Genomic DNA, 26,063 nt, shown 5'->3' with positions numbered 1-26,063 from the left:
ATAAAGCATGATGACATAGTGATGTTAATAATACCAATTTCCCATGTGTTTACAGGGTCAGTCCATAGAAATTGCAGCAAAGTCAGTGGAATTTTCACACTATAAAATTATTAAGAGAAAATATGGTTTAGTTTTTAGACCAGTCTCTGAATGTCATGGATATAAACTGAAAAAAATCACTTTTTTTATTAACATTTGAAAGAAGAAGGGCATTTTTTGGCTATGCTTATTGCACTCCATTAAGGAGTTACAGGGCACCAGCCCAAGCACTGAAATTCAATCATCAGTGCTGTTCAACGGTTCTGGCAGTTCCTGGCACAATTTTGGCTCTGGCCAACTAATACTTTTTAAAATAACTCCTTGCATCATTCAGGAGTCAGCATGGGCCAAGGACACTCCCAGCAAGCAGTCTGGATGCACCTACACATCTTCTGGGAGAGAACAGGATATGGTAACATGAACATTGCCCAACTATCCCTGTCAACCTGTGATTAAGGAAACAATTTATTCTGGCAATAAATGGCCAGTAATACAGATACAGCCAGTGAGTTCAAAGTGTCAACTGCTTTGCAGGAAAAGATCTGAGCTCTCAATTATTTCCCTATCTTCTACAAAAATATTTACACTATGTGTATTTTAACTTTACATATGAGTTATATTGATTGATTTCTGAGGAAAATCAGCAATTAACAAACTGTTCAACTGCAAATGGAACCACAGAATTAACTATTTGAAGTGACCTATCAATGCCAGATCCAATTAAAAGCCAGAAGTGACTAAAAATAAGGTACACTCAATACTTATATTTTAGAACTTCAGACCAGAGAGCAGAATTTCAATACAAAATAAGAAACCTATTATGCACATAGAGTTAGGCACTGTGGAAAACCCAGTCAGAATACATTGAGAAGACATTACAATATCTAGAGCATAGAAGAGCATCAGAAAACCCATCTCACCTTAGAATTTAAACAAAAGATATAAGGGAATGCTTTTATTCTTTCACAGCTTGGGATTTGCTTCTCAAGGCATAATCCCCGGTTATTTTACTTCCAGATATAGCCATTCAAGGCTCTTTATTTTGTATTACAGCAAGAGGAAGCAGACTAATATTAATATAATAATGAGGTAGCTATATCTGTTGCTGGATAAATGGAAATATCCTGATCTGGAGAAAATTTTGGGTCAGGTTAAGAACTCAGAGAATTCCTTAACAACAAAACTACTGGTTACATCATACAGCTGTCCTGCTAAAAAAAAAAAAAAAAAGGTTTGTTTCCCAGCAGAAATAAAAGTTTCATGAGGCTGAGAAAGGACCTTACAGGATAAAATACAATTACCATCAGGACAAGGACACCATCCTAGGGCTGGATGCTCACCACTCTGGTCCCATCTGAGCTATATGTAAGTGTTGAAATAAATGGGCTAAAGCCCAAGTAGATCTGGAGTGAATAAAACCATGAAAAGAATGAAAAGGAAACATCAAACTCCAGGAAAATGCTTAATATAGGTAAAGGCACAATGAATTTGGCACATCCCTTTCCATAATGCTGTTCTAATTTTAAACAACCTATTGTACTGTGCTGTTGATAGCCTTGTGTGAGCCATGTAGGGTTCAGCCAACTCAGCTGCATGATCAGTACAGAGACAATGCTACCACACACAGGGTTATTTGGATTAGTGAATACCATACGCAAGTAAATCATCTGCCAGATGGCACTGGAAGAAAGCTGCAACTCTCTCACTTTCATTTCCACAGCAGCAAACAATGTTCTGTGTTTAAAATAAACTCTTCCAGATGAGTAAAAGATAAACTTTGCGGTGCTTTTTTCTTGGTCTTCTCTTCGACTTCAGCTTTTTCCTAAAAAAAATTAAAAAAAAAAAAAACAAACCAGAAAAAAACCCCATCTACTCTGATTGAGTTACATTAATGAAAAAATCCCAGTTTAGACCACCGTAGTACAAAGCTGTCCCTCTAGGCAGCATCAAAATTCCATGCTATTTACTGAACAAAAGGCAAAAATGAAATACTATATTTTCATTCATCAACTTCTGTCAACAGAACCCCTAAAAATGAACACCTACCACATTTCCTGTCATTTTATGGGTTTTCCACAGTGAAGAACTGTGCCTCTTTGTTGAAACATGGATGTTTTCATATTTTATACAGTTTTAACCCTTTTAATAAAAATGGCATGTATCTAGAATCAAACAAACAGAACCCCCCAAAAACCCAAATTCAGAAACTACATAACTGTAATCAAAGTTTTTCCAATTATTCCTTTTGAGTATTCAAGTTGCCTCTTTTGTGACTACAGATGAGCTTGCTATCTCTTAGTCTGTTCTACTGGCCCAAGACCAACTTGCTATATAAAATAGGATTTTTTTTTAATTTTCTGCAGACAACAAAATTTTATGGACAAAAAGCCTCCACAAAGCAATCTTATTTTTATTTCCCTATCTGTGGTGGTTCTTTTGAGACACATCTAGGACTCTGCAGATTTTGAGGAGGGCAGACTGAAGGAAAATGAAGCTCTAGTCTCTTTGCAAATATTAAGTACTTTCAAAGTCAGGTGAGGTGTCAACTAGAACTATCAATCATTTTTACTGGACCTGTAGGCTATCAGCCCTGCAGAGTAGCAAATGGGTTGGTTGTACTGAAGCAATTTTCTATTTACTATGCTTTACACATGGGATACAGCTACAGAGCTGCATATAGAGGCCTTCAGGGAAGCCTGAAGCCTAAAACACCTATCCATGTACACTGGAGAAGGCATTTCTGTCTGTAAATAAATATATAAAATGATACCAAAACTACTTGTTGCAGTGCGTGTTGGTTCTGTGCCTCCAGGCGTATCACCTGTCATTTTGCAGATGCTGTTCATGACCCCTTTCTTGAAGCATCTAGAAAGACCCTGGCATTGTTTGTCTCCAAGGCAGATGGCATTTGGAGAGCTCATGGTCATGCTGGGAATCAGGAGGGCCCAGGACACAGACCTCCTGTTGGGGAAAGTTGCAATAGGACTTAGCTAAACTCAAGTAACATCACCCATCATCAGACTGCAGTCCAGGTAACTCTGGCAGCCATTCCAACAACTGCAACAATGAGCTGAAATTTATTTGGGGAAAAAATGCACCTTTCTGTAGAATGTTGCAGGATATTTAATATATGCATAGCACTGCTACTGCCACCACCATCCCACCGTCCTAATTTCACAATTTATGAAATATTTCTTCAAAAATGCCATACATCCACAGGAGCGTATAAGGCCTCATTCATCAAGGTTAAAATAATCATCATCCATCTGGCTGTAAGGGTCCTACTGCCCAAACTTAAAGCCAGGAGATCAAGATCAGCAAAAATATTTAATGTCTGACTCCCAGTGCTTCTAGTGGGATCATGATTCCAGATTGCTTGTTTTGTCCAAGAAGCAGATAGCAAGAAAAGCTGTCACTTTCTCAGGACCCTGATAAAGTGATTGAAGCACCTGATGGCCTCCTGAGTCTTTCATGGCAAATAAGTTATCAATATTTTCCTTACGCAGATTAACTAAGTTTCATCCACATTACCTGAAGAAATCATTCTTAAATGTGGAAAGAAAGAGCTCTAAACCTACTTTGGTAGTCATTGTGCCAGGCTTCCCTCAAAAAGGGTGATTAGGAAAGCATTCCTTTCCCCATGTTAGACAGGACATTTGGAATTAATTAACTTTTCTAATTAATTTCTCTGATCTGAATCCAGTTACAACAGGTGTGAGGCTGCTAGTGGAAGCTAAAGCTGTAAGTAAATAGTCTAGAGGGAGCCTGTCATTTTCTGTTATGAGAAATAGCAGCACCATTCTGGGACAGATCAAAAATAATAATTCAACTGTGGAGGCCTCCTGGATCGTTTTGCAAGTCAATTACTCTCTAAATGATTAGTTTGGAAAAAGTTATGTGAAAAAGGGAACAGGCCTTCCATTTTAAAGTTATTTGTATGACTCTTGCAAGTTGTTTATTTTGTTTATAGCCTTAGGTGAAAAGAAATTAAGTCTGTTTGAAGTGGGAGTTATCCACATTTTTCAGCAAAAGCATAATCATGCCACACATTCACACGGCTCAGGCTTTGGAGCCTGTGAAGCATTCACTTAGTAGCAAGCTTAGGCAAACCAGGCAACTACTGAAAAGAGGAGAGTTTTAATACTTCTGGTTTTATTGCATCATGGAAAAACTGAACGTTTATCTCATTAAGATGGAGAATTTTTACTGGAGAACCCCCTCTGGGTTTATAAGCTTGCCTACTGTGTTGACTGGAGCAACTGAAAGAGCAGAGTTATCCCTTTGCCTGGGGATGGATGTTGGCCTTGGTGGTAAGGTAAGGAAGGTAAATTGGTGGCAGATTCAGAGTGCTTTTTAAAAAGCAAGTAGGTCTCCCTTGGCTTAAACAGATGGGGCATATAAAATGAATACATGCAACTTCAATTTAGTTTGCTTGCAGAAACCTCAGCTATAATACATACATGTGTGCACAGAGAGCTGGCTCATAGCTAGGGCCTGCAATTTAGAATCAAAATAAAGAAGTTTAAAAAAATAAAAAGTAATTTTTTTCAATTTTTCTTTCTTAAATTCTTGGTTGGTCCATGAGGGAAGTTGGTTATTAGACGTACTTTCAAAAGCACCACAGCCAAAGGTGAATAGATTACAGTGAAACAGTTAGAAATAAGATGCCTGAAGTCTTTTTCTTTTGACAATTGCACAGAGATGTTTCCCACGCTCACCTCTGAGTGTTCTCCAGACTGTATACCTGGATGTGGCTCCAAGCAGTTGAGCTCAACACTGAGCCCCAAGCCCCCCTTCTCTGTCTCCAGCCCAATGCCTCATCACATACCAGAGCAGCACAGTGGCAGGTGACATTCCTGTGCTAACAACCCACTGTCCTTGATATACCTCAGCTCCTTGGTACATCACTGACAGCTCTTCCTGTCTCTTTTAAACTGAGAGATTAAATTGCACCTACACATGTGTCTGCACACACACACCACCCCTCAAAATGCCAGTTCTGATCCCAGCCTTTTAGAATGCAGCCAGTGTGCAATGATGTTGCCATACAAAATGTGATGACTGTGGAATGGGGCCACTTGGATACCTTGATGGTGCTGGCCAAAACTTCACTGGGGAAAGTCTGCATTTAGGCAGTTAAGCTCTGCTGTGGCTCTCCACCTCTCAGCACTCTCCCTGGAAAAGCAAAAAGGGCAGGGAATATGTTCTCAGGAGTCACTGTGCCCTAGACATGTCCCAGCCTGTTTTCAAATCCCCTGGGCACAGATATGGAGTGCTGGCTCAACACTGCTCATGGACTAAAAAATCAACATTCAAATTTAACCACTGACCAAAGAAAGTTGAAGGTACATTTTGTGTTTGAAAAAGCTTTTTAACATTTATGTTTATCAGAAACTTCAGTAAGATCTTAAACTCAGCTGTGGCTTTCTTAACTGTATCTACATATCTGCAGGTGATTAGATATTTGTAATTCCATACCTATAATGTACTTGCCAGCTATGTTGTCAGTGTCCTGTCAATGAAAGCTGCACTTCCACAGGCTTTGCCTGATACCCCTGGTCACTGCCTTCCTCTTTCACCCTTCTTTTAAAGACTTTAATTCTTCACAGGAACCAAGTTTAATTTGAGGATAGGAATGACCAAATAGTGGTGACGGTGAAAGAAGGCAATTGGAATGCAAGTTTCAGCTGCATGCTCTCGATACAAATTGCTTATACAACATCAATAAAGAGAGCTTGCCACCTCATTCTGGAGGCACTGCTACACTGGGGGCAAATGAGAAGGTGCTGATCTCTTTGTGTACTACCAGCTCCAAGAAGAGACATTTAGCCCACAGTCCTCAAATCACACACAGACACCTGAGTTTACTGGAGGGGAGGGGAGGGGAGGGGGATGCTTCCTTAGCCAAAATATTTGATTCTTACCTAGACTGAGCATTACTGTTTGCTGAAATAAGGGCTCTTTGGTTTTGCACTTAGCTTTTGTAGATCTGTTGACCTGTGAGGTCTCTAGCTCCTGGATGCTACTAGAATAAAGGCATCCTATACAGAAACATTCATGGTAGCCTCAAGAGAGTAATCAAAGCTTTCTAGTCCACAGCAGTTAAATGACATTCAACCTTGAAAGCAATAAATTTTACATATATCAATATGTTGAAAAAAGCCCACTTTTTCAAAAATCCATCCTTTCAAATTGTTTTCAGGTAATCATCCTCCATTAAGGGTCCATTAAGGATTAGTCTACTCTGGAATGAGGCTGTAATCTAGCTATGATTACAGGAATGTAATCTGTTTCTGACAATGGCTCTTATTTAAAAAATGTTTCGAAATAACAAAAATAAGTACATGGTAGATGTATGAAGTATGGCCTGCTACACACAACTAGGACTTCCTATTCTGCATCTCCTATTTCAGTATGAATCCACCTTTGCTGTCTTGAAAGCAAGTGCACATCCTATGTAGGTCAGTCAGTCTGAAAATTACATATATTTCTGTTCTTCAGGCAGTTTCAGTGCAGTTCCTTACTGCAGTATTTTGAGGATAATCACCCTCTCCATTGCCCACCTTGGCATCCAAGGCTTTCCTTGCAAAAGGTGTACCAACACATTTCAGCACAGGAACAGTGCAGTAGTGTTTCTTTAGAATTGCTACAGTAGTATTGAAACACAAACCAAACTTTGGCTCAGCTTCTCTCTTTAACTCTTTACAGAGAAGTTAATGAAGTCTTTATTCTTCAGCTGCCTGCTAAAGGCACTGCTTGCAGTCATTTACAAGTGTTTAAAATTCACATGAAATGCATCACTGAAGATCAAAGCTGGACTTCTTTAAGTGTGCAGCACAACTCCCTCTGCATCATTTAGAGAACTCTGTTCAACACTCACAGTGTGCTTTGACAACACATTCACCTCTAAACCTTGCCTTACAGTGAGTAGTGCAAAGTTCAACCTGTTACATGATTTTACAAACCTGCTCTGCTTTGTAGCTTGCCTTCTGATTTTCTGGAATGCTGCTTTCTGCCCCACCCATGTCACTCACCCAGTATAGACTCTTGCTGGGAAACAGGAAGGCAAGATCAAATCCACTCCACTGTGCAAAAGCTAAAGTATGCTGAGAGTCCGAGTATACAATCAGAGAAAGAATTTAAAAAATTTAGTAGGTCACCACCTGAAGTGCAGAACTGATGTATTTATAACTAAGGAATTATTGAATATATCATTTATTATTGATTCTCCTTCCTTTGAGTAAGAGAGATCATTCTAAACCATTCTTCCATAATTATACTATATATCCTAATTACTAGAACTTTTTAATAATGTAGACCAAAACAAAAAGGCATACATGTCAATATGAAATCATAAATTGAATGAATTAAAAAAAAAAAATCAATACAGATTCACACAATACTCATGTATTTAATTGAAGCCCATTTTATTTCTACCAACGCCACAGCACAGGCTCCCTAAACCAACACATAGGTTCATCTTCTGCTTTGAAACAAGGCTACTCTACGAAGGCTGCTGGCTTCTGATACATCTCCCACAATAAAAGAATGAATGCTATGTCTTCTTTTTGAAAGATTTTATTAAAGAATATTCAGTCAGCTGTATGAGACATTTATGGAACCTCATTACTGAGTTAAAGTGCCATCAGTCAAGCCAAACACACTGAGAAGCTCATTCTCTTCAGTCTAATTTGCATGAGTTCTTACACAGTTCATGCCATGCAAAGCCCTATCAAGACCATTTTACATTTTGCAACTACCCTTTTAATGAAACCCAAGGTTTCAAGAAACAGCAAGTTCCACACATGTGAAAATAAAAATACAACTTGCACAACCAAGTGTACTTACACACTGAACAGCAGCAACATCACAAAATAGCTGACTTTGTGCTTCACAGCAAAACTGCACATGGCTCAATGATTTTGTTCACTGAACCATGCAGCTGACAAGCCTTTGAAAGGCACTCAGAGGCCTCAACAATTACAGTGCAAGATATCAGGAAAATTCTTAATTCCATTTGTCATTGTGATGGCTCAAAAAACGATTACTAAGACTTATTTTCAAATATTTTTTTTACAGAAGTGTTTCACCATCAGTACCCGGCATTGTCCAGCAAGACATGTATTGACAAATAAGCTTATATATTGCAAAACAAACTTCTGCTTAATTTTTATTTGTAAAATATGAGTTTCTAAGCAGATTTAACTATAAATTCTATTCACACCCACAAATTTTTTTGAAATTTTTCTGAATGCCTCTGTCTCTTGAAGATTGTCTTTCATTTCAAAACCGAGTTCCAAAATAAATCACCCTCTTATTTCATACTTACTTAGCAAAATTCTGTATTCCCACAGAACAGTGAGAATTTCACTGCTGCCAAAATGCACTGCATAGCTATCTGCATTCTTTTTTGCAGACACTCCCTGGCACTTACTTCAGTAAGCCAACCATGACTTCACTGATATCCCACAATTTTCTTGCAACCAAGTCATCCATGGCTTTGGGCAGAAGTTCTTCCTCTTTGCAGTCTCCAAAATACTTTCCTGACACGCCTTCGACGTCAGGAGAAGAGGCCAAATAAATAGATGTCTGGGCTCCTTCCAGAGGCGTTTTGAAGAAAGCCCACGATACCAAGTTGAAGAGAGGTTTGGCCAGCAAAGGAATATTCACATGTCTGCCCAGATTTGTTCTGACAATTCCAGGATGAAGGGAGTTCACGGTGACTCCGGTCCCCTCCAACCGACGGGCCAGCTCCCTGGCAAACAATATGTTAGCCAGTTTACTTCGGCTGTAACAAAAGCTTTTATTGTAGCTTATTTCACTGTTCAAGTCTTCAAAGTTGATTTCTCCATATTTGTAAAGCTTTGAGGACACTACAACGATTCTGCTTGGGGCAGAATTTTTGAGGAGGCCCAGAAGAAGGTTGGTGAGCAAGAAGTGGCCCAAGTGGTTTACACCAAATTGCATCTCAAAACCATCCTCTGTCTTCATATAAGGACACTGAAATATCCCTGCATTATTTATCAGAACATCCAGCCTTGACTCTTCCTTTAAAGAGGAAAGAAAAAAAAATCATTCAGGTTTAGAAGTACCATGTATAACATTATGCTTCAATTTCTCACTGGGCATTGTTAAAAAAGAAATAATTTCATTTCTAGTTTTCTGAATTATAACTTTTTGACAATCTTTTAAAGCATTGCTGGAAAAAAAAAAACACCTTTAAGTTGAACTACTGCCAAACTGTGCACATGACCCCAGTAGGATGCAAATACCTGAGAGTAGGTCTGTATCAACTTCTAATGCAGGCGAAGAACACAACTACTGGCTTCTCCAAGAGGTTTTTCTACAGCAATTCAGTGATAAATTACCTTTGTGATTAATTCTTTCCTCTTTAAAAAGCAACCTGTATTTTGCACTGCAAGAGGACACGCATCAATTTATGGCAAATCTTTGCTACAGCAGAGGGATCTATTGTGCAAAAGACACGCGAGCATGGAACACAAGGTGTTGGCACAAGGAATTCACCTCAGGGATGAAGAGGAACCATTATACTGTAGACCTATCATCTCACTGGGATTATGTGAAAAACTCTGCCAAATAATGTTTTCATGATTTTGAACTTGTCTTACTTTAAAACCAGTACACATCACTCTGCTGCTGGGTGAGAACTGTGGAGCAGTGCTCATAGAACAGTAACACTCATGTTTCATGTAATTCAAGTCCAATAGGTCTACTCAGGAACTAAGGAACAGAGGTTCTATGGTGCTTGGCACTTGAGATTTGATGGATCACTACTCTGGTTCAGGTTAGTAAAAATCAGACTCAAGGGTGTATGTTACACCCTCCAGGATCAGAAGATACAAGTAATTAACAGAGAGACTGCATTGATGATTAAGATATATGCATCATACACTTCATGCTCCAGAATCAACTCAAAAATTAGGAGCTCTCCAATTTATCCCAAACTGTTATTAAAAAAAACCAAACCAAATTAAAGGATGCTGCATAAATAAGCTCCGAATTCAACACTCTTACCCACCTCTAACAAAAGACTTTGAAAGCACAATTTATGCTTGCATGAATCAGAGGCAAAGGTATTCATTCTAAGAGCACTGGGAGTTTCCTTTGCTTTTAATTCTTTAGAGCCAATGAAGGGACTGGAAGACAAGCTGAGACAATCTTGGACCATTTTGATGATAAAAATAGAGAGCCTCATAAATGAATTCTGCATCATTTCTCTTTTACTTCACTGCCATTAGCAGCAAAGATACAAAGAGCAAACCCCAAATCTGCACTTGGCATTCAGTTAAAGGCGCTGGCATCTGATCACTCAAAACTTCAAGTACTTCAATCTCAGACTGATTTCTGTGGAACTTGTGGCTGCTCAGTGTTTCATATAACTGGGTCCCAAAGACATGATCCAAAGAGCACCAAACTCACTTCTCCACCCAAAGTGGCACAAGGGTCAGTCACTATCACTGAATCAGGACAGGAGTGAAGAAGTACTGACTGCAGATCTGCTCACTGAAGTGATCATTCTTTCTTCTTTAGAGAAAAATATCTGATGGGAGGATTTATTTTGAAAGACTTAACACTTCAAGAAGCAAGACCTCCACATGTGCTATTCTGTGAAATTCCTACATGTAATAACCTACAGGTATGTGATCAATGCCAAGAAGGCAGCTACTACGACCGAGGGCAGCAGAGTGCACAAAATATTGCATTGATGGGCAGTGCTATTCCCTGCAGCCCCTAAGCTTTCACTTTCTCCATTTTCCCATGGAACCCTTCAATACTTCAGCCTTTTATTTTTTTTCAGTGAGACTAAGGAGTGAGAGATAGCATCACTTTCAGTCATGCAAAGTAAAGCTCCCACAAATAAGGCTAAGCAGTGGGAGTGCACTTGTCTCTCCATCCTGATGATGTTTATATCGTCTTTATGTCAAACAAAAAACCACAAGAACCTCCAAACAAATCCCTAAATAACAGCTCCAAAAAGGACTCAAAAATAGGGATGGTAAATCACATAACCTTGGGTGGAAAAGTTCATTAAATATCTCTTGAGCTTGCATCCCTTGTCATTCAAGTTATAATGAAGGCATCAGCAGTTCTCTGAAGACAGCACACTCTCTTTTCCTTTATCTATTTCTCACTGAAGAGCCACTCTGATTAATTTGTGCTTATTACACAAATTGTATATCCTTTCATTAATGCAGGTTTTCCCACAGCACTAAAACATGATTAGACTTTATCACCGGATTCACATATATATATATATATATATATATATAGACTACGAAGTGTCCCACTAGAGGACTTAAAACTTGACACTTGACTTTTAGAAAAGCAGTTTTAAAATTAATATAATACAGTCCCTGTTTTCTTCCCCTCTTACAACAGGGTCTGAGTATCTTTTAAATACTTAACAAACCCCTGAGCAGCAGCAGAATTTATTAAGCCTGGCTTCCCATGACTTCATGTCTCATGACTTGAGTAGCTAGATGTGGTGAGATCAAAGTCCCAAAACATGCTTTTGGTGGGAATGAAATATTGCCTCCAACAGTACTTCTCTCTGCTCTACGAATTTAGTGGCATTTTCATCAGGCAAAGCAACTGGATGTCCCCATTCTCCTTAAACTCAAGTTTTCAGGAAATCTGAAAAAAATTTATACATTCAAAAATGCCTATTGACTAGATTCTACTGGTGGTGGGTGAGAGATTTAAATCCTTGTGGGGATAAAACCTAAGAAGGATGTCTGGAGCGTATCAGCAGCGCATCTGTCAACTTTTATTTTTCTGCTGGCAAAGCTGAGCTGTAACACTAATTTAAACCACCAAAAGTTAAGCTAGTTAATTCAGAAAGAAATGAAGAAATTCATTTATCTCACGCAGAAACAACCATTTCCTTCCCAGAAAGGATCTAGAATATTTTAAACCAAACCAGACCAAACTATCACGAAACCGATGCTTCCAGGAGCTAATTCTCGGCCAGTGCTTCCATCCTCTTCCCAAGCCCTGCAGTGACCGCAGCGACCTCCCCAGCCCCCGGAGCGCGCTGCCGGCGGCAGGAGCTGCCCGTGCAGCCCACGGGGACGCGCGGCGGCCGGCGGGGCTCGGGGGCGGCCGGCAGGGCGCAGCGCGCCGTGCCCCCGGGCCGGGCCGCGCCGTGCCCCGGGCCGGGCCGCGCCGTGCCCCCGGGCCGGGCCGCGCCGTGCCCCCGGGCCGGGCCGCGCCGTGCCCCCGGGCCGGGCCGGGCCGGGCCGGGCCGTACCTGCAGCACGCGGTGGCAGAAGGCGCGCACGGAGCGCAGCGAGGCCAGGTCCAGCTCGCGCACCACCAGCTCGCCCGCGCCGTCCGCCCGCTCGCCCACCTCGGCCCGGATCTCGCGGGCCGCCCGCTCGGCCCGCGCCCGGTCGCGGCAGCCCATGATGACGCGGGCCCGCATCCGCAGCAGCTCGGCCGCCGCCGCCCGGCCCAGCCCGCTGTTGGCGCCGGTGATGATGACGGTCTTGCCCCGCATGGAGCCCCCGCGCCCGGGCCGCGCCGCGCCGCGCAGCCAGCGCCAGGCGGCCACCAGCAGCCCCGCGCCCAGCGCCAGCGCCGGCAGCGCCGCGGCCATGCCGGGGCTGCCCGGGCCGCGCGGGGCCTGCTGGGGCTTGTGGTCCCGGAGCGCCTCGAGAGCCCGCGCGCCGCCCGGGCCGCGCGGGGCCTGCTGGGGCTTGTGGTCCCGGAGCGCCTCGGGAGCCCGCGCGCCGCCCGGGCCGCGCGGGGCCTGCTGGGGCTTGTGGTCCCGGAGCGCCTCGGGAGCCCGCGCGCGGCCGGACGGGGCCGCCGCCCCTGAGGGCTCCGCTGCCCGCCCGCGGCGCCGCCCGCGCTGCGGAGCTGGGCAGAGAAGCCTAAATAATAACCCCAAGTACCGGCGCAGGTTGGTGGCTGATTGAACCGCTTTAGTTGTTGGCGCTGAAGCTCTTGGGCGGTCCCTCAGCTCTGCCAACTTTGTATTGAAACCTTAACCCAAAATCTGTTTTCAGCTATCGACTTCATATAATGTTTCTAGACACTTACTAATCCCAGACCTTGATGATCCCAGCCAGGGCATCATGAGCCCATCCAGGGAGGCAGGAGTGGCCCCTGCAGCTCCCCCACTCAAAGTCCTTTTCACCCTAGCCAGGGAAGAGTCAGTAGTAGAAATGTACAGAGAGAGAATTAAAAGGTAAACAAATTTTGATCAAGAGCAAGGTAGGTTTAAAAAGAAAAAAAAAAAAAAACTAAAACAAAAAACCAAACCAAACAAACAAAAAACAACACACACAAAAAAACAAACAAAACAAACAAACAAAAAAACCACAACAGCCCAAACAAACAAACAACAAAAATCCCCCAAAACCACACTACTGGAGTTCATTGTAGATTTAGGAACAAGGTAGAGTCAAAGAGGACAGAACAACACAGATTAAGAGAAGTTTGTAATGAGGAACTAGAGGGCAGCAAGCAGGAGAATACAGGGAGACAAGAAACAAGCTTGACTTGGCTGATAAGGAACATGTTTGTCCTGAGTCAAGGCCTGGCACATTTGGATGATTAAGATGACTAAGATGACTAAGAAACCCAGGAAGAAACCCATGAGCCTTAATCAGGTTTCTTGTGGCTTGTCTGGACATGACAACCATTTGCAATAACAAGCTCCCCTTAACTGTCATATGTTGGTGCTACCTGCAGGCTGTCACACAGCTGCAGTCACTTCTGAGGCTGATCTCAGCCCGTGTTACAACAGCAGAAACAGCAGATTCTTCTGGAAGTACCCTTACAGTGTCTTTTCTGACTGTCTCACACTTCTCAGGCAGTTTAAGGGCTGTATAGGCAGCACCACATCTAAACACTGCAGATTTTTTTACAGATGTCTTCTGTCTTTGTCTTCACCACAGAAGACATGTTCTTCATTCTTGGCCATTCACTCCATTTTGAGCTTTATGGTTACACCAAAGGGTATTTTAGCCAGGCCACACCACTGCATCTGTGTATGAAATATGGACTTTTACATCCTAACATGGTGTAAGAGCCATGTTGGGGTGTTCTTCCATATGTTCTTCTCATAGTAAACACGTACTGGGAGGCGTTGCAGCCACACCCAGTCAAGGAACGTGAGGAAGGAAAAGTAGTTGCCAAAGACATGTCAAAATAGGAGAATTAGGAAACACCCTGCTAGAGGAGCAGAGTAATTCTGTAAGAAACCATCCTGGTGAGAGCTAAAGAATCTGCTGTTCATCACTTGGCTGTGAGTACACTCCAGTCATCTCTGATGCTCCTACTTAGAAGGCTGCAGATGTGTTGTAGAGGGCACTGCCTCGAGAGTGCTGCCTGTGTTTGTTGATGTCAGTCCAGCCTTCAGTGCAAGGAGCACTGTGCTCAGGAACTCGTGGTGATCAGAAGCTGCTCATGTAGGCAGAAATGATGTGTGCATCCAGATGTTGGTCCCAGATACTGAGCATGATAACTGGAAATTATTTCTTCTGACATTGACCTGCTCCACAGATTTCTGTATTCCTCTATTGCACTCAAGGTTGTGTTTAGCAGTACTGCAGGCCAGTGCAGGTTACAGGATTTGGCAGAGGAGCCTGAGAGGGTACCTGAGGATCCTCCTCAGAATGTAGGAGCCCTCTGAATCCCACATCCTTAGAAAAGACCACAGTTCAAAAGGCATGTTGGAAGACATGTGATGATGACTATCTCCAACTTTTTTAATCTGAAATACTTTATATTTTGGCTCCTCCAGATAACATGCTAGCCTGGAAATTAAAAGTGTGTCTTAAAGATGGGAGGAACTGGGAACATTGGTTTATGCTGTCTTGGTAGCTGGTGGGAAATATCTAACACACTCTGAGAATATGTTCTGTAAAGCAAAAATCTGTAGACACCTTCAGAATCCTATTTATAACATTTTTCTCCACAGGGATTGGTAGCAGTTGGAGACATTCCCATTTGTCTTACTGTCTTTCCTGGACTCTTAAGCAGTGCAGGAACCTGGATACTAAGGGAACAAGAACTGGATTCCCCTGACGGAGTTCTGTTTCCACACAATTCATCTGTGTTATTACTAATCCTCCTCCAGATTTTCTCTAAGATGACAGTTTCCTTTTCATGAGTCTGTCTTCCAGTGTTGTAAACAGACTGATAAAAGACAGTTCTTTATATTCCCTTACTGAAAAAAAAAATTCTGTTGTTTTAACTGTGACTGGCTTAGGGTTACGAGGGCATAAACTCATGGTAGCATGATGAGCGTGACAAGCAAGACATTTTTTATTGAGTTTTGTGGTTGTTGTTGTTGTTTGCTTGTTTTGTTTTGTGGATTGGAATGCTATTAAGAGACAATTCTCTTCTATGTCTACAAAAATAGAAAACACTTTCCCTCAGCTCCCGCCCCACTTCACAGAATTTTCTTGAAAAAGATTGTTTCGGTCCACTAGCCAAGCTGTGCCTTGGAGCAGAAGAAAATAATTTTAACAGGCAGAGGCTGCTTGGCAAGCCTGATTCTCCCCAAACATCCAGATTAGTCTGGAAGGTACTTGCATGAACTAGTAGGCTCCACTCCCCCACCATGCTGCCAGCTGGATATGCAGAGAAGCAGCCATCGAGCCCGGGGACTGTTGCCTGACAATTAAAAGACAGTGTATGATCTGAAACATTTAAGAGCATTTTGCTCAACTAATTTAGGAAAAGTGATTGTGGGCCTTAGCATCAGCTCCTGAACTTTAATGTCAATTTGAATTCTGTCACTAAGAATGTAAATTCTACTATGTAGATTTGTGAACACTTTTTACATGTGCTTTAGTGCTGTCAGGAAGCCACTGCAAGAGGGAATCCCCAAGTACTGTGTGCACGATCAAAAAAGACTCGGAAGCTCTGGTGTCCTGGCCAGTAGGTTTCATTCTTGCTGTACGTGGATGGTTCACTGGAAATAAAGGTAAACATAACAGACCACATGACTTGGCTTCCAGTTTATTCACTGATTTGCATGCTTGGCCTGTCAGGTATGAGGCTCACCTCTGCACTCTGATAGGGATTAAGGATTCCATTAACCTTTTAATTATCAAGATGTAGTTGTTCAGTGAGAGTCAAATGCCAGTTTTATTTCCTGCACCCAGTCTCTACAGCTCTAACAATGTATGGATGAAAACCAGCTAATACATGCTCTGCTTCAAAAAGGCAGGACTGGTCTTTCTGAAATTTGCAGCCATGCTTTTGTGGTAAAGGTACACACACAATTTATATTCCAAAGCTAAGGAATATTTCTGAATTCCTTGTGGACTCTGATCTCTCACATAAAAACATCTGCTAATAACATTTTTCATAATCTCCATTTGGTAACTCTATCCCATCCTGGCAGACAATGACCAGGCCTCAGTTAATTCATGTCTTCTTCACCTCCTGGCTGGGCTGGGAAATGTGATACGTTTTGGGCACCAAGCCTTTAGCACATATGAAGCTCCAAGTACACCAGAAATCTGCAGTGCATCCCATCAACATCACATACTGGTGTGAACACTTGGAAACCTTTCCAAGAGTCTCTATTTGTGTTTCATGCAGGATCAAGGCTTTTGCCTTTGCTTCCAAAGAACTTTGTGGCTTGGACCCAGAACATTAAAATGATCGCCTATGTTCCTGGGAAGGAAACCATAATTAATACAGTGGAGATTTCTGCAATAACAGGACTGTTCATCTGGACAGAGGAGACCAAACTTTCAGAGGCTAACGTGAGATTCTGGGCCAAATTCCCCCAGGAACCACAGATTATGACAAGCTTGATTCACCATTTCTACTTCCACTGCAAAGTACATTCTTTTGGTTTTGTCTCTTCTGGTATGACTATATGACAATAAATAATAAACCAGGTTAGTTCTTCCACTAGGGAGAGAAAGAGAACAAACACCACCTGACAGATGTTAGTGGTGTCATTTGGATATCGCTTAGTTACATGGATAACAATGAGATACAGGAATTTAGCATAAAAGAGAAAGAATAGATCTATGGTGTAAAGATGAAGTCATGCAGCAACAGGCACCTGTCCTCTGGAAACTCATCAGAAGTTGCCAAACTAAGTTCACGCAGCTCACAGAATGGTTGTTCAAATCCTAATGGAATCTAGTTAAGAAGAAAGTAGTTCTATCAACAACATTATTTCCAGGTAGATTATGTATTATGAAGGCATGCTCTAAAGCTTCAGCCTTTGTCTCAGCCAAGATACTCACAGCGTGTCAGACTTCTGCCCAGTTCTGTGAAGTATGCTGGGTCAAGGTGACACCTCTAGCTCTCAGATTTGACTGAAAGTGGTCACTTCTGGTTCTAAACATCAGGAACACTCTGCCTAAGAAATTATGCTAAAACCTCTACATAGAAAAATGACAATGTTCTGTAAAGCCAGCTTTATTAAGAAAGCAATATAGGAAAATAATGCAAACATGACCAAATGCATCAATATTTTACTAGAAGCCAAAACCATGTGGTGACAGACCTACTGAACACATATTTAACCAGCAAACCACCAACAGGTAAACAGTTATATGTAAACTGTGCTTTTGGGATTGTCAAGAACCAGCATTGCAGAATGAATTTTCTTATAAATAACCCATCAACAGTTTTTTAGATAAAATATAACTGTTCTGTCTCTCAGAATATGTCTCAAGCTATAAAAACAGTACAAATCTAATATCAAAACCATAGTATTAGATACAGACAGGTAAAAAAATCTAAACTCCTTAAGAATTATATTAAAACAACTCTATTAAAAACACTTCCTTTAAAGGCTGTCCTAGCCAAAAGTTAAATCTTTAGACACAGTGCTCACAATACAAAAATGTAGAGGTTTTCAGATGTAACTATTGGTAATTAGAGGCTGGCTGAGTTAAGAACCTCATCTTTAATGGCACCCTCCACTCATGTAGATTTTTGGTACTTCTGAGCAATACCATAGGGAACATGTGCGGCTATTGTGCCTAATTTCTGTGCTCCTTCAATGTGGAACATCTGGTCATCAAAGAAAATGTGAGGGCGGATTTTCGCCAGGATTGGTCCTTTAGGTGCTCCTGCTAGGAAAAGTGCCTCATCAATCTCCAGACCCCAGCTACGGAGAGTCTTCAGCACTCTGGCTCCAGAGCTCGCTGCGCTTCTGGCTGTGACCAGGTAGGTCCTTATAGGACAATTTAATCGTTCATTTTTTGCATAGAACTTCTTCTGGAGTTTCCCCAGGTCTTCCAGAAAACCCTTCAGAGGACCCTGAGTATGAAATACCAGAAGCATATTTAGTATATGCCCACAGTTCCCCAAATAATTCTTTTGCTTTCTTCCCAACTGCCAGTTACACAGAGAATTCCTTTTCCTAATGCTGTGCTATTCCACAAATTTTATATGTAACATCTCCAAATGGGTCTCCACTCTCACTAGGAATTCACACATTGGCAAAAAGTTAAAACCATAACACTACGTGGCAGGATCAGTGGGAAAATAATTCTCACTAAGGTTTACAAGATCTCTTACAATATTATTTTTTAATTACAGTCTTTAATAAAATGTTCATTGAAAACACAGAAGTCTTTTTGCTATGAACCATGAGCTGTAATTTTTTCCTGCACAAAAAACATCAATTAACATCAATTTAAACACAAAGCCATCAATTAACTCTTTTCAGACTAATGACTATATTATACCCCAGTTATTAGAAGCAAATGACAGTTTTGTTCAAATTGCAATATATTGTACTGTCCAGTACTTTCCTAAACAAAGCTTTTACTCTGAATTTACACTATTTTTAACAATAGCAGAATTGTTATTTCAGTTTAAGCGAATGTTAAAATATTTGTGGTTTTAGACAAATGGCATAGCTCTGCTTGGGAATAAGCAGATATTATCCTGTTTTAATAACCAGAATATCTCAGTGCTTGAAATTAACATTACCTACAGTCTGATTAAAAAAAAAAATCAGGGAAATCAGTACTAACATTTCTTTTTCTAATGATACTATTAAAAGACAACTATCAGTGACTGTCTTATATATGGAGTTCTCTCACAGAAATGAGAGAGGACTGCAATGATGGCCTGGTAAAAGGACTGCAATGGTTGCCCCTTTTATGTGAAACATGCATTTTAAAGATTATCTTTGAAGAAGGAAACAAATAGGGGCATCAGCTTTCACAAAAACCACATCCACACTGGGGAAATGGAGAAATACAGCAGCAATAAAGTCATCAGATCTTTTGGAAACTCCCTTTAAACCAGAAATTAAAGAAATACAAACCTGTGCAAGAGGCTTATTTTCATTCAGTTGTTCATGTTCAAAAAATCTATCTAATCCTTGCTCTTTGAAAATCTGTTCTGATTCATCAGAAAAGATAACAGCATCCCCATCAAAAGCCACCCTCAGCTGTGTATCCGAGTAAACAACGTCTTTGTTGGCAGTGAACATCGTAGCTGATGCAATGCCTGAAAATAGATCAGAGACCCTCAGTTAGTATGTCCTGCAAAGTCAGTCAGGAAACCATCAGCAGTTTGCTTCCAACAACTTACTGGTGGTGACCCTTATATATGGTAAACATGACCAATCACAAAAGCTAATTAGAGCTGGCTGTTCTGTAACACAAATGCATGGAAGCTGTCCCACTGCCAAAACATCCCGGACATTCTTCTATCCACTTTTGTGTAAGACTATATAAATTGCTTCCCAAACTGTGCTGCAAATGAGAGAAAAGCAGGAAATCCCAAGGAGACCACTCAATCAAAGTATTTGTTACTTTTTAACAAAAAGGGGGCACAGAAGTTGCTTTTTAAAGTTGTATCAAAGAGATGATGCGATTCAAACAGAAGCTGAATAGAGGTGGGAGTCTTGTTTCTTTTTGAAGGGGAGAAGACAAAGGTGTAGGGTGTTGAAGTTATTGCTATCAGCAAGGCCGAAGGGTCAGAGAGGGACTGTATTACATGATTTTATTTGGTTGAGTAAAAATAAGTGATGAGCCTGCACCATACAAAGTGGTGACTTCCTGCATTTGATGAAGCAGCACTAATTTCTGTGAAAGACACACAATAAATATACTTTTTGAACAAGCTCAACGAGACAACAAAAGATATCAACAGATAGCAAAAGAAAGTCAATTCAAACCTGCTTTTATAGCTTCCTGCACTTTGTCAGAATCTGCTGAGAGGTACAGGTTCGTGAGGTACGCAGTCAGGTAACCAATGGGGCTCTCTCCTCCCGTCATACAGAAACGTTCAATTGTTAAGCCTAAAGTAAGAGAACAGCACAGGGTGCAGCTCTGCCTTGACACTTCAAAGATGTTAAAGGAACCTGCGAAAAGGTACACTAGCCTAGCCTACAGTAAACTTAAGAAAATACGTTCATTGTAATTTCAACAAGTTACACAACTTCAAACAACTACAGTATTTGATCAGCCCATCCTCACTGAGAATTTAGGGGAAAAAATTCCCTCTGTGACAACAGAGTAACTGTTGTGAAGATGTATGTGTAGGGAGCATAGATACCAAATATGAAAAAGTTTAAGGACTTCTCAGAAGTTATGGTTCACACCTGACAAATCTAGACCACTGGATCAAATTCTAATACTATTTCACTTGTGCTGACACCCAAAAATAAAGATCCAAGAAGCTGCTTTTCCCAAAGTCAAAACAGGAAGAATAAAATTAATTCATATTATTATGTAACAGGTGGCAATTCTACACATCACTAATTCTTTTATTTACCATAGTGATTGATGCTGTTTATGAGTCTCACTCCCACTTGGGCATGGTTATTAGTCATCAGGACAATATCAAACCGTTCTTCATCATCAGGGTACAGCTCGAGAAGCCGGACATTAACATGCTCCAGCGCCTGCAGATTGAAAATGTGGAAGTCAACAGTCAAGTATGCCTTCTTTCTTAGTCACTGGAGTTTTAGTGATAGGATTAGCTTGAAGGAGAGTGTAAAATACCTGATAGTTTAACTTGCTGAACTTCTTTTACTCCTTCTGCTTTGCTGCCCCCAGCAACCATTTGACTGGGTTCATTTGAAAGGAAGTGTTTGGGTTTTTTTTTTTTTTTTTTTTTTTTTTTTGAGCTATGGAATTTACTTTTGCTGATTTACTGACACAGTTCAGGTCATCAGGTGTCAAAGACCATCCTTAAGTAATGAATACAAAATCATATCCTGTCAGCATGATTAGCTTGAGTTTCTAATTGCAGCAATAAATGAGACAACTTTTTATTTGAGAGCTCTTCAAAGATAATTGGCTGGCATGTTATACCCACAGTCTGGCATTCTTATTTCCTTGACCTTTCATCTGCTCATTGCTCTCTGTATCCATCTGTTCTCCTCTTTAGAACTTCATTTTGACCTTTGAATGAAATTCTTTGGGATTGCAGCAACAAAATCAATAATGAATCATCAAATGAATGCAAGTTAGAGTGATTTTTATTAAGATGCTTTAAAAAGTCAGGCTAGTTGTTCAGAACTAAACCACAGATTTCATAATTAAATTCTGGAACTCTCACTTTACAAAGCTATGTTATTATGGAACTGTGCTTAGGAAAAATCTAAGTTGGAGCCTAGTGTAAGGCCTAGAAAAATATCTTAGTATGTGGTCATAACTCACTTCTATTATTAATACTCTACTAGACAGGCAATTTCTTAAATTATTAGAGAATAAGGGTGAGTGGAGGAGGGCATTCCATTTTTCATCAAGTGTCTTTATACTTTGCAGTCTAAAGACACCCTGGTCTGTGATAGTTAGTATCTTAAACATTTCAATAAGGGAATAAACAAAAAATTATATTATTTCTTCTAGCCTTATGATTCCTGTGACTAAGTAATATAAAGAATTTAAACAAAAATGGCATAACAGAGATCAAGTTGCATTTACCTGGGCATAGCTAACAGCTCTGATTTCCAAAATATGAGCAGTTAAAGAGTCAAATTGTGCTTATAATCTAAGTAAATTTGACACTGAAATCTAACATTAAAAACTAACTGTGCTAGCAGGACTGCTACATATAGGAAAAGATGCAGTAAATTCCCAAGTCAGTCGGCCCTCACTGGTGTGCACAGTGAATTATTTTATGGCCACACTTTTATGTTACAAACACCTTTACAGTGCTTGTGCCATTAATGCTGCTAATAGCTATATTTACATGCATGGGTATTGACATAAGTATTTTTTCCACTATGTTAATAAAGTGAGTAATGAAGAAAATGTTTTAAATTCCTGAGACCAAAACTGAATTAATGAAAATCTACTTTTAAAACCTGAAATGTTCTGCAACAACTCTGATGTCAGCAAATATGATTTCTAATTATGGTTTCATTAATTTTCTGAAGTCCTTTTGGTAAAGCTTAGCAAACAGTTCTCAATGGACTGTAATAAAAGTAACTATAAACAATCTTTTTTCAAGATGGTCCTACTAAAACCTGTGCTCTTCAAAATTTTATTTTATTTTATTTATTTTTTTTTTTACTTTTCTGTAATTTCACTTGGTTTCCATGCTACAGGGTGTTTTCCTTGGCTATTTCTCTGGGTTTTTTTTGTGCAATGAAAGCAAAATATTCCATTTCAGCTCTTCTTAAACCCTGACTCAGAAGTAGGGACTCCATTTCTTTTGCTGGTCCTCAAGAACAATTTCCAGGGTGACAACAAAAGCAAGGAAAAAATTAAAGCTGAGAAAAATAAATTAAAATCAACATCCACTATTTGGGTTTTGTTTGGGTTTTTTTTTTTTTTTTTTTTTGGTGGGGAGAGGAACTGAGTTGCTTTATTTGTTTTGTTATGGGATGATTTCGGGGAGGAGGAGGATGTGACAAAAAACATTTGGGGCGTATCGTGTCTGAAACAGTCTTAAAAGGAAAGGTGCTTCATACGCTCCATGTCCAGCGGAAAAAGCAGGCTGCTCCTTACCCACACCTGGGATGTGGCGCTGTGAGCCGGGATACAAACCGGGATGCTGAGGGTACCACTCCGGTCCCGGTGACGCGAGCAGTACGTGCTGTGCCGCCCGCGCTCGGCATTAGCGGCGGCGGGAGGGGAGGGCAGGAGAGGAGGAGAGGGAATGGGAGAGGGGAGAGAAGCGGTGGCCGCAGGGCCAGGGCGCGCAGAGATGCGGGGGACGCTCCCGGGCAGCCCCGCCGCGACGAGCTGGGAGAACAACTCTCAAACACATCTCCCCAAGGCGGGATTTTCCCCGCTGCAGGAGGCTTCGTGCTCCTCCTCTTCCCGAAATTTGGCCCCGCGGCATCCCCCACGCCCCGCCGCGCCCACACGCTCTCCTGCCCCGCCGGCCACCCGCTCCGGGCCGCCTCCTGGCTACCTTGACGAAGTAGAATGCCGGTCCGGGCTTCAAGATGTCGTTCTCGTTTTTCTGCTGGTACTCCACGTACTTCTCCACGCCCTGCTCTTCGTAGATCCGCTGCTCCTCCACCAAGTTGAAGAGTGCTCGGGAGGACACGGCCACCGTGATGGCGTTCTGGGGCTTGGGCTGCGGAGCGAGCGCAGGGTAGCGCCGGCCCGCGGCCCTCAGCGCCGGCCCCACCTCCCCCGGAGCCCCGAACCCCCGGCAACCCCCGGCCCGCCCGCACTCACCGGCCGCGGCCTCTGGGTAACCAGACTGTCGTAGAAAGCCTTGGCCGCCGCCCAGTCCTGCTCGGCCTCCAGCTGCCGGTCCTCCTCTGCCGTCCGGCTGGGCGGCGGCTCCTGCGAGCCCGAGCCGCTCATGGCTCCTGCCGCGGCCGTAACGGGCGGCCGGGGAGCGGCGGCAGCGGCCGCGCCCCTGCCCCGCCCCGGCCAGGCGGGCGAGGCAGCGGCGCTGCCTCTCCCCGGCCCCGTGCGCGCCCGGGGTCGCGGCCCGGAGCGGTCCGGCTGTCCTCCGGAGAGGAGCGGCCCCGGCGGCCCCGGCCCTCACAGCCGAGGCGCCGCCCGCCCGCAGCGGCTCCCTCGGCGCGGGCCGCGCGGAGCCGCAGCCGCGGCGCTCCCCGCCGCCCTCGCGGCACCTGCGGCGGCCGCGCCGCGCGCGGCTCCGCGCTGCCCTCACAGCGCTCGGCAGCGATGCCCGCGGCTGCACTCCGGCTACCTGCAGCGTTACAGATGTGTCATTTAACTGCAATGGCTTAAGCGATTTAATGTTAACTGCGACGAATTCCCAGGAGATCTTATATGTTTTAGCAATCACAATGGGCTCGATGTCTGTGGCCTTGGGTCCTTTGTGCCACGTGGAAAATACCTTCAAGAAAGAGCGATTGGGCAGCGTGGCTGAGAGTGTGTTCACACCCACAAAAACTGTTATGCTGGTACGAGGTTGGGGTGGTCCTAAAATCCAGAGTCCCACACAGAGCTATGGGAAGCATCTAATACTCATACAGCTGTGTGAAATGGTCCTTTCTGCCTCTGCAGATCACCATCTGAACCACAGCAAAGGTTCCCACACTGATAAACTGCAGGAGAGAGTGGAAAGTGAAGAAGGAATCGGATTTTCTCCTAAACCAGTACACAATATGGCCCAGCAGACCCATAGTTATATCTGTGTCATAGCACATGTGATCACGATCCAAAGCCCCTTTAACATATTGAATGAAGACTCTAAGTATTGATTCCAACCCTGACCACTACATAATCTGTATCTGATTGCCAGATCTCTCTGCCTCCATCCAGTCTCCAAAAAGAAACAGGATGGTTTTATTACTTTTGCCCCTCTTTTTTTTTTTTTTAAATGTGGCTTCCCAGTGAAAGGATTATGTGATTATACCATCTGTCCGTCTTTCTCCAGTGATGTTCAACTGCAAACAAATTTTATAGAAGGATAAAGATCTCAAAGAGATTTAAATTGTTAAAATGTTTAATGAGAATCAACAAAATACTGCCTGCCTGATCTGCCACCTCCAAATCTGCCACATTGCCTGATGTCCAGCTAACCAGGGAGGGATCTGGAAATGGGGAAGTGATGGAAATGGGGAGGTTAGAGGAAATGGGAGTTGACCGTAGGAGGGGAGCTGGAAAGAGGAGGTCAAAGGAGAGGTACTGAGAGCAGTGCATTGAGAAAACAAATGTAAAAACACAAGTTAGGATCATTGTAGTGGCTGTTGTCATGGGAAGCTGCAAAAGGCATAACTTCAATCTGAACAAACCTAATTTTAGTAGCTCTGCTACTGATAATGTGCTTTTTTCTGTTGAATTTTATCCTGATTATTTCACTCTGAGTGTGTTTCCATGTCTGAGCTCAGACCTGTAGCATGTCATATGCCACATCTGCTCCCCTCCATGCAGTGAGATCAGGCTGAGCAACCAGGCTGACCTGGAAAAAGGGTTCAAGTCACAAAACAGCAGCTCCTAGTCCCAGTCACCACCGCTGTCCTGCTCAGAGGCTTCAGCACTAGTCTAAGAAGATGATCTCCAAGAAGAGACAATTCCTAGTTAAACTGTTGGTTACATTGCCCATGGAGAAGAGGGCAAAAGAACAGGAGGAATCAGGAAGCAATTATTTAGTGGTTACAAAACTGAATTGATCTCTGTGTGAACATGGGACAATACTTTTACAGAGCTCCACCCAGGCTTACTTGTTGTGTGTTCCCCACCACCCTTCATCTACTCAGGAGCAAAATCAAAGATCCTCAGTAGCATTCTTGGTTTTTATTTTTGTTACCCCCTTTCCTTTCCACCCAAGCAAAGAGTCATCACACAGTGAAGACTCCTTTTAATCTATGCAAGACATCTAAAACCGTAAAAGATGATAATCTGGTGCTGGGCCCAAGCAGTGCTGTTGATGCACTGCTGCTGAAAGCAGTGCTATGCTAACAGAAATGCTTTGCCAGACGCACGTGGTATCTCTACACAGCACTCAGCTGTGTGAACATATGCACTGAGCTGCCATGTCTCTGTTCTGTGCTTGGCTGCCTGCTGCTGACATACCCTCCATTTCCTCTTTTGCTAGAGATTGTGAGCTGAGGGCTTGACATGAAAGCCTTCCAGCTTCAGCACCTTATAAATGAAATCTTGACTTTC

General features: G+C 42.4%; 2 protein-coding genes across 2 annotated transcripts; both read right to left on the bottom strand.

Annotated features, from left to right (window-relative positions):
- Nucleotides 1-7,442: 7,442 nt before the first annotated feature.
- On the bottom strand, nucleotides 7,443-12,666 carry RDH14 (retinol dehydrogenase 14). Its single transcript, XM_021525361.3, has 2 exons — nucleotides 12,311-12,666; nucleotides 7,443-9,087 (listed from the first exon to the last, which is right to left on the bottom strand). The coding sequence occupies exons 1-2, from the start codon at nucleotides 12,656-12,658 to the stop codon at nucleotides 8,470-8,472; spliced, it is 966 nt and encodes a 321-aa protein (XP_021381036.1). The 5' UTR covers nucleotides 12,659-12,666; the 3' UTR covers nucleotides 7,443-8,469.
- Nucleotides 12,667-17,444: 4,778 nt separating this feature from the next.
- On the bottom strand, nucleotides 17,445-23,819 carry NT5C1B (5'-nucleotidase, cytosolic IB). The gene is made up of 6 exons (XM_021525360.3): nucleotides 23,652-23,819; nucleotides 23,380-23,547; nucleotides 20,785-20,914; nucleotides 20,186-20,308; nucleotides 19,328-19,512; nucleotides 17,445-18,309 (listed from the first exon to the last, which is right to left on the bottom strand). The coding sequence occupies exons 1-6, from the start codon at nucleotides 23,781-23,783 to the stop codon at nucleotides 17,971-17,973; spliced, it is 1,077 nt and encodes a 358-aa protein (XP_021381035.1). The 5' UTR covers nucleotides 23,784-23,819; the 3' UTR covers nucleotides 17,445-17,970.
- Between the last annotated feature and the right edge of the window lie 2,244 nt (nucleotides 23,820-26,063).

The sequence above is a fragment of the Lonchura striata genome, chromosome 3, assembly GCF_050655825.1.
Source record: "Lonchura striata isolate lonStrDom1 chromosome 3, ASM5065582v1, whole genome shotgun sequence".
Classification (NCBI taxonomy): domain Eukaryota; kingdom Metazoa; phylum Chordata; class Aves; order Passeriformes; family Estrildidae; genus Lonchura; species Lonchura striata.
The sequence above is the reverse complement of the archived record's forward strand: the minus strand, read 5'-3'. Positions and strand labels throughout refer to the sequence as shown.

Bases quoted from the DNA above. Each gene is read 5' to 3' on its own strand.
- RDH14 (XM_021525361.3), bottom strand. From the start codon at position 12,658: ATGGCCGCGGCGCTGCCGGCGCTGGCGCTGGGCGCGGGGCTGCTGGTG. The intron at 9,088-12,310 runs GTACGGCCCGGC...TCCTCTTTAAAG, and splicing joins TCTGCCACCGCGTGCTGCAG to GAAGAGTCAAGGCTGGATGT.
- NT5C1B (XM_021525360.3), bottom strand. From the start codon at position 23,783: ATGAGCGGCTCGGGCTCGCAGGAGCCGCCGCCCAGCCGGACGGCAGAG. The intron at 23,548-23,651 runs GTGAGTGCGGGC...CTCGCTCCGCAG, and splicing joins TTACCCAGAGGCCGCGGCCG to CCCAAGCCCCAGAACGCCAT. The intron at 20,915-23,379 runs GTAGCCAGGAGG...TTCAATCTGCAG, and splicing joins CGGCATTCTACTTCGTCAAG to GCGCTGGAGCATGTTAATGT.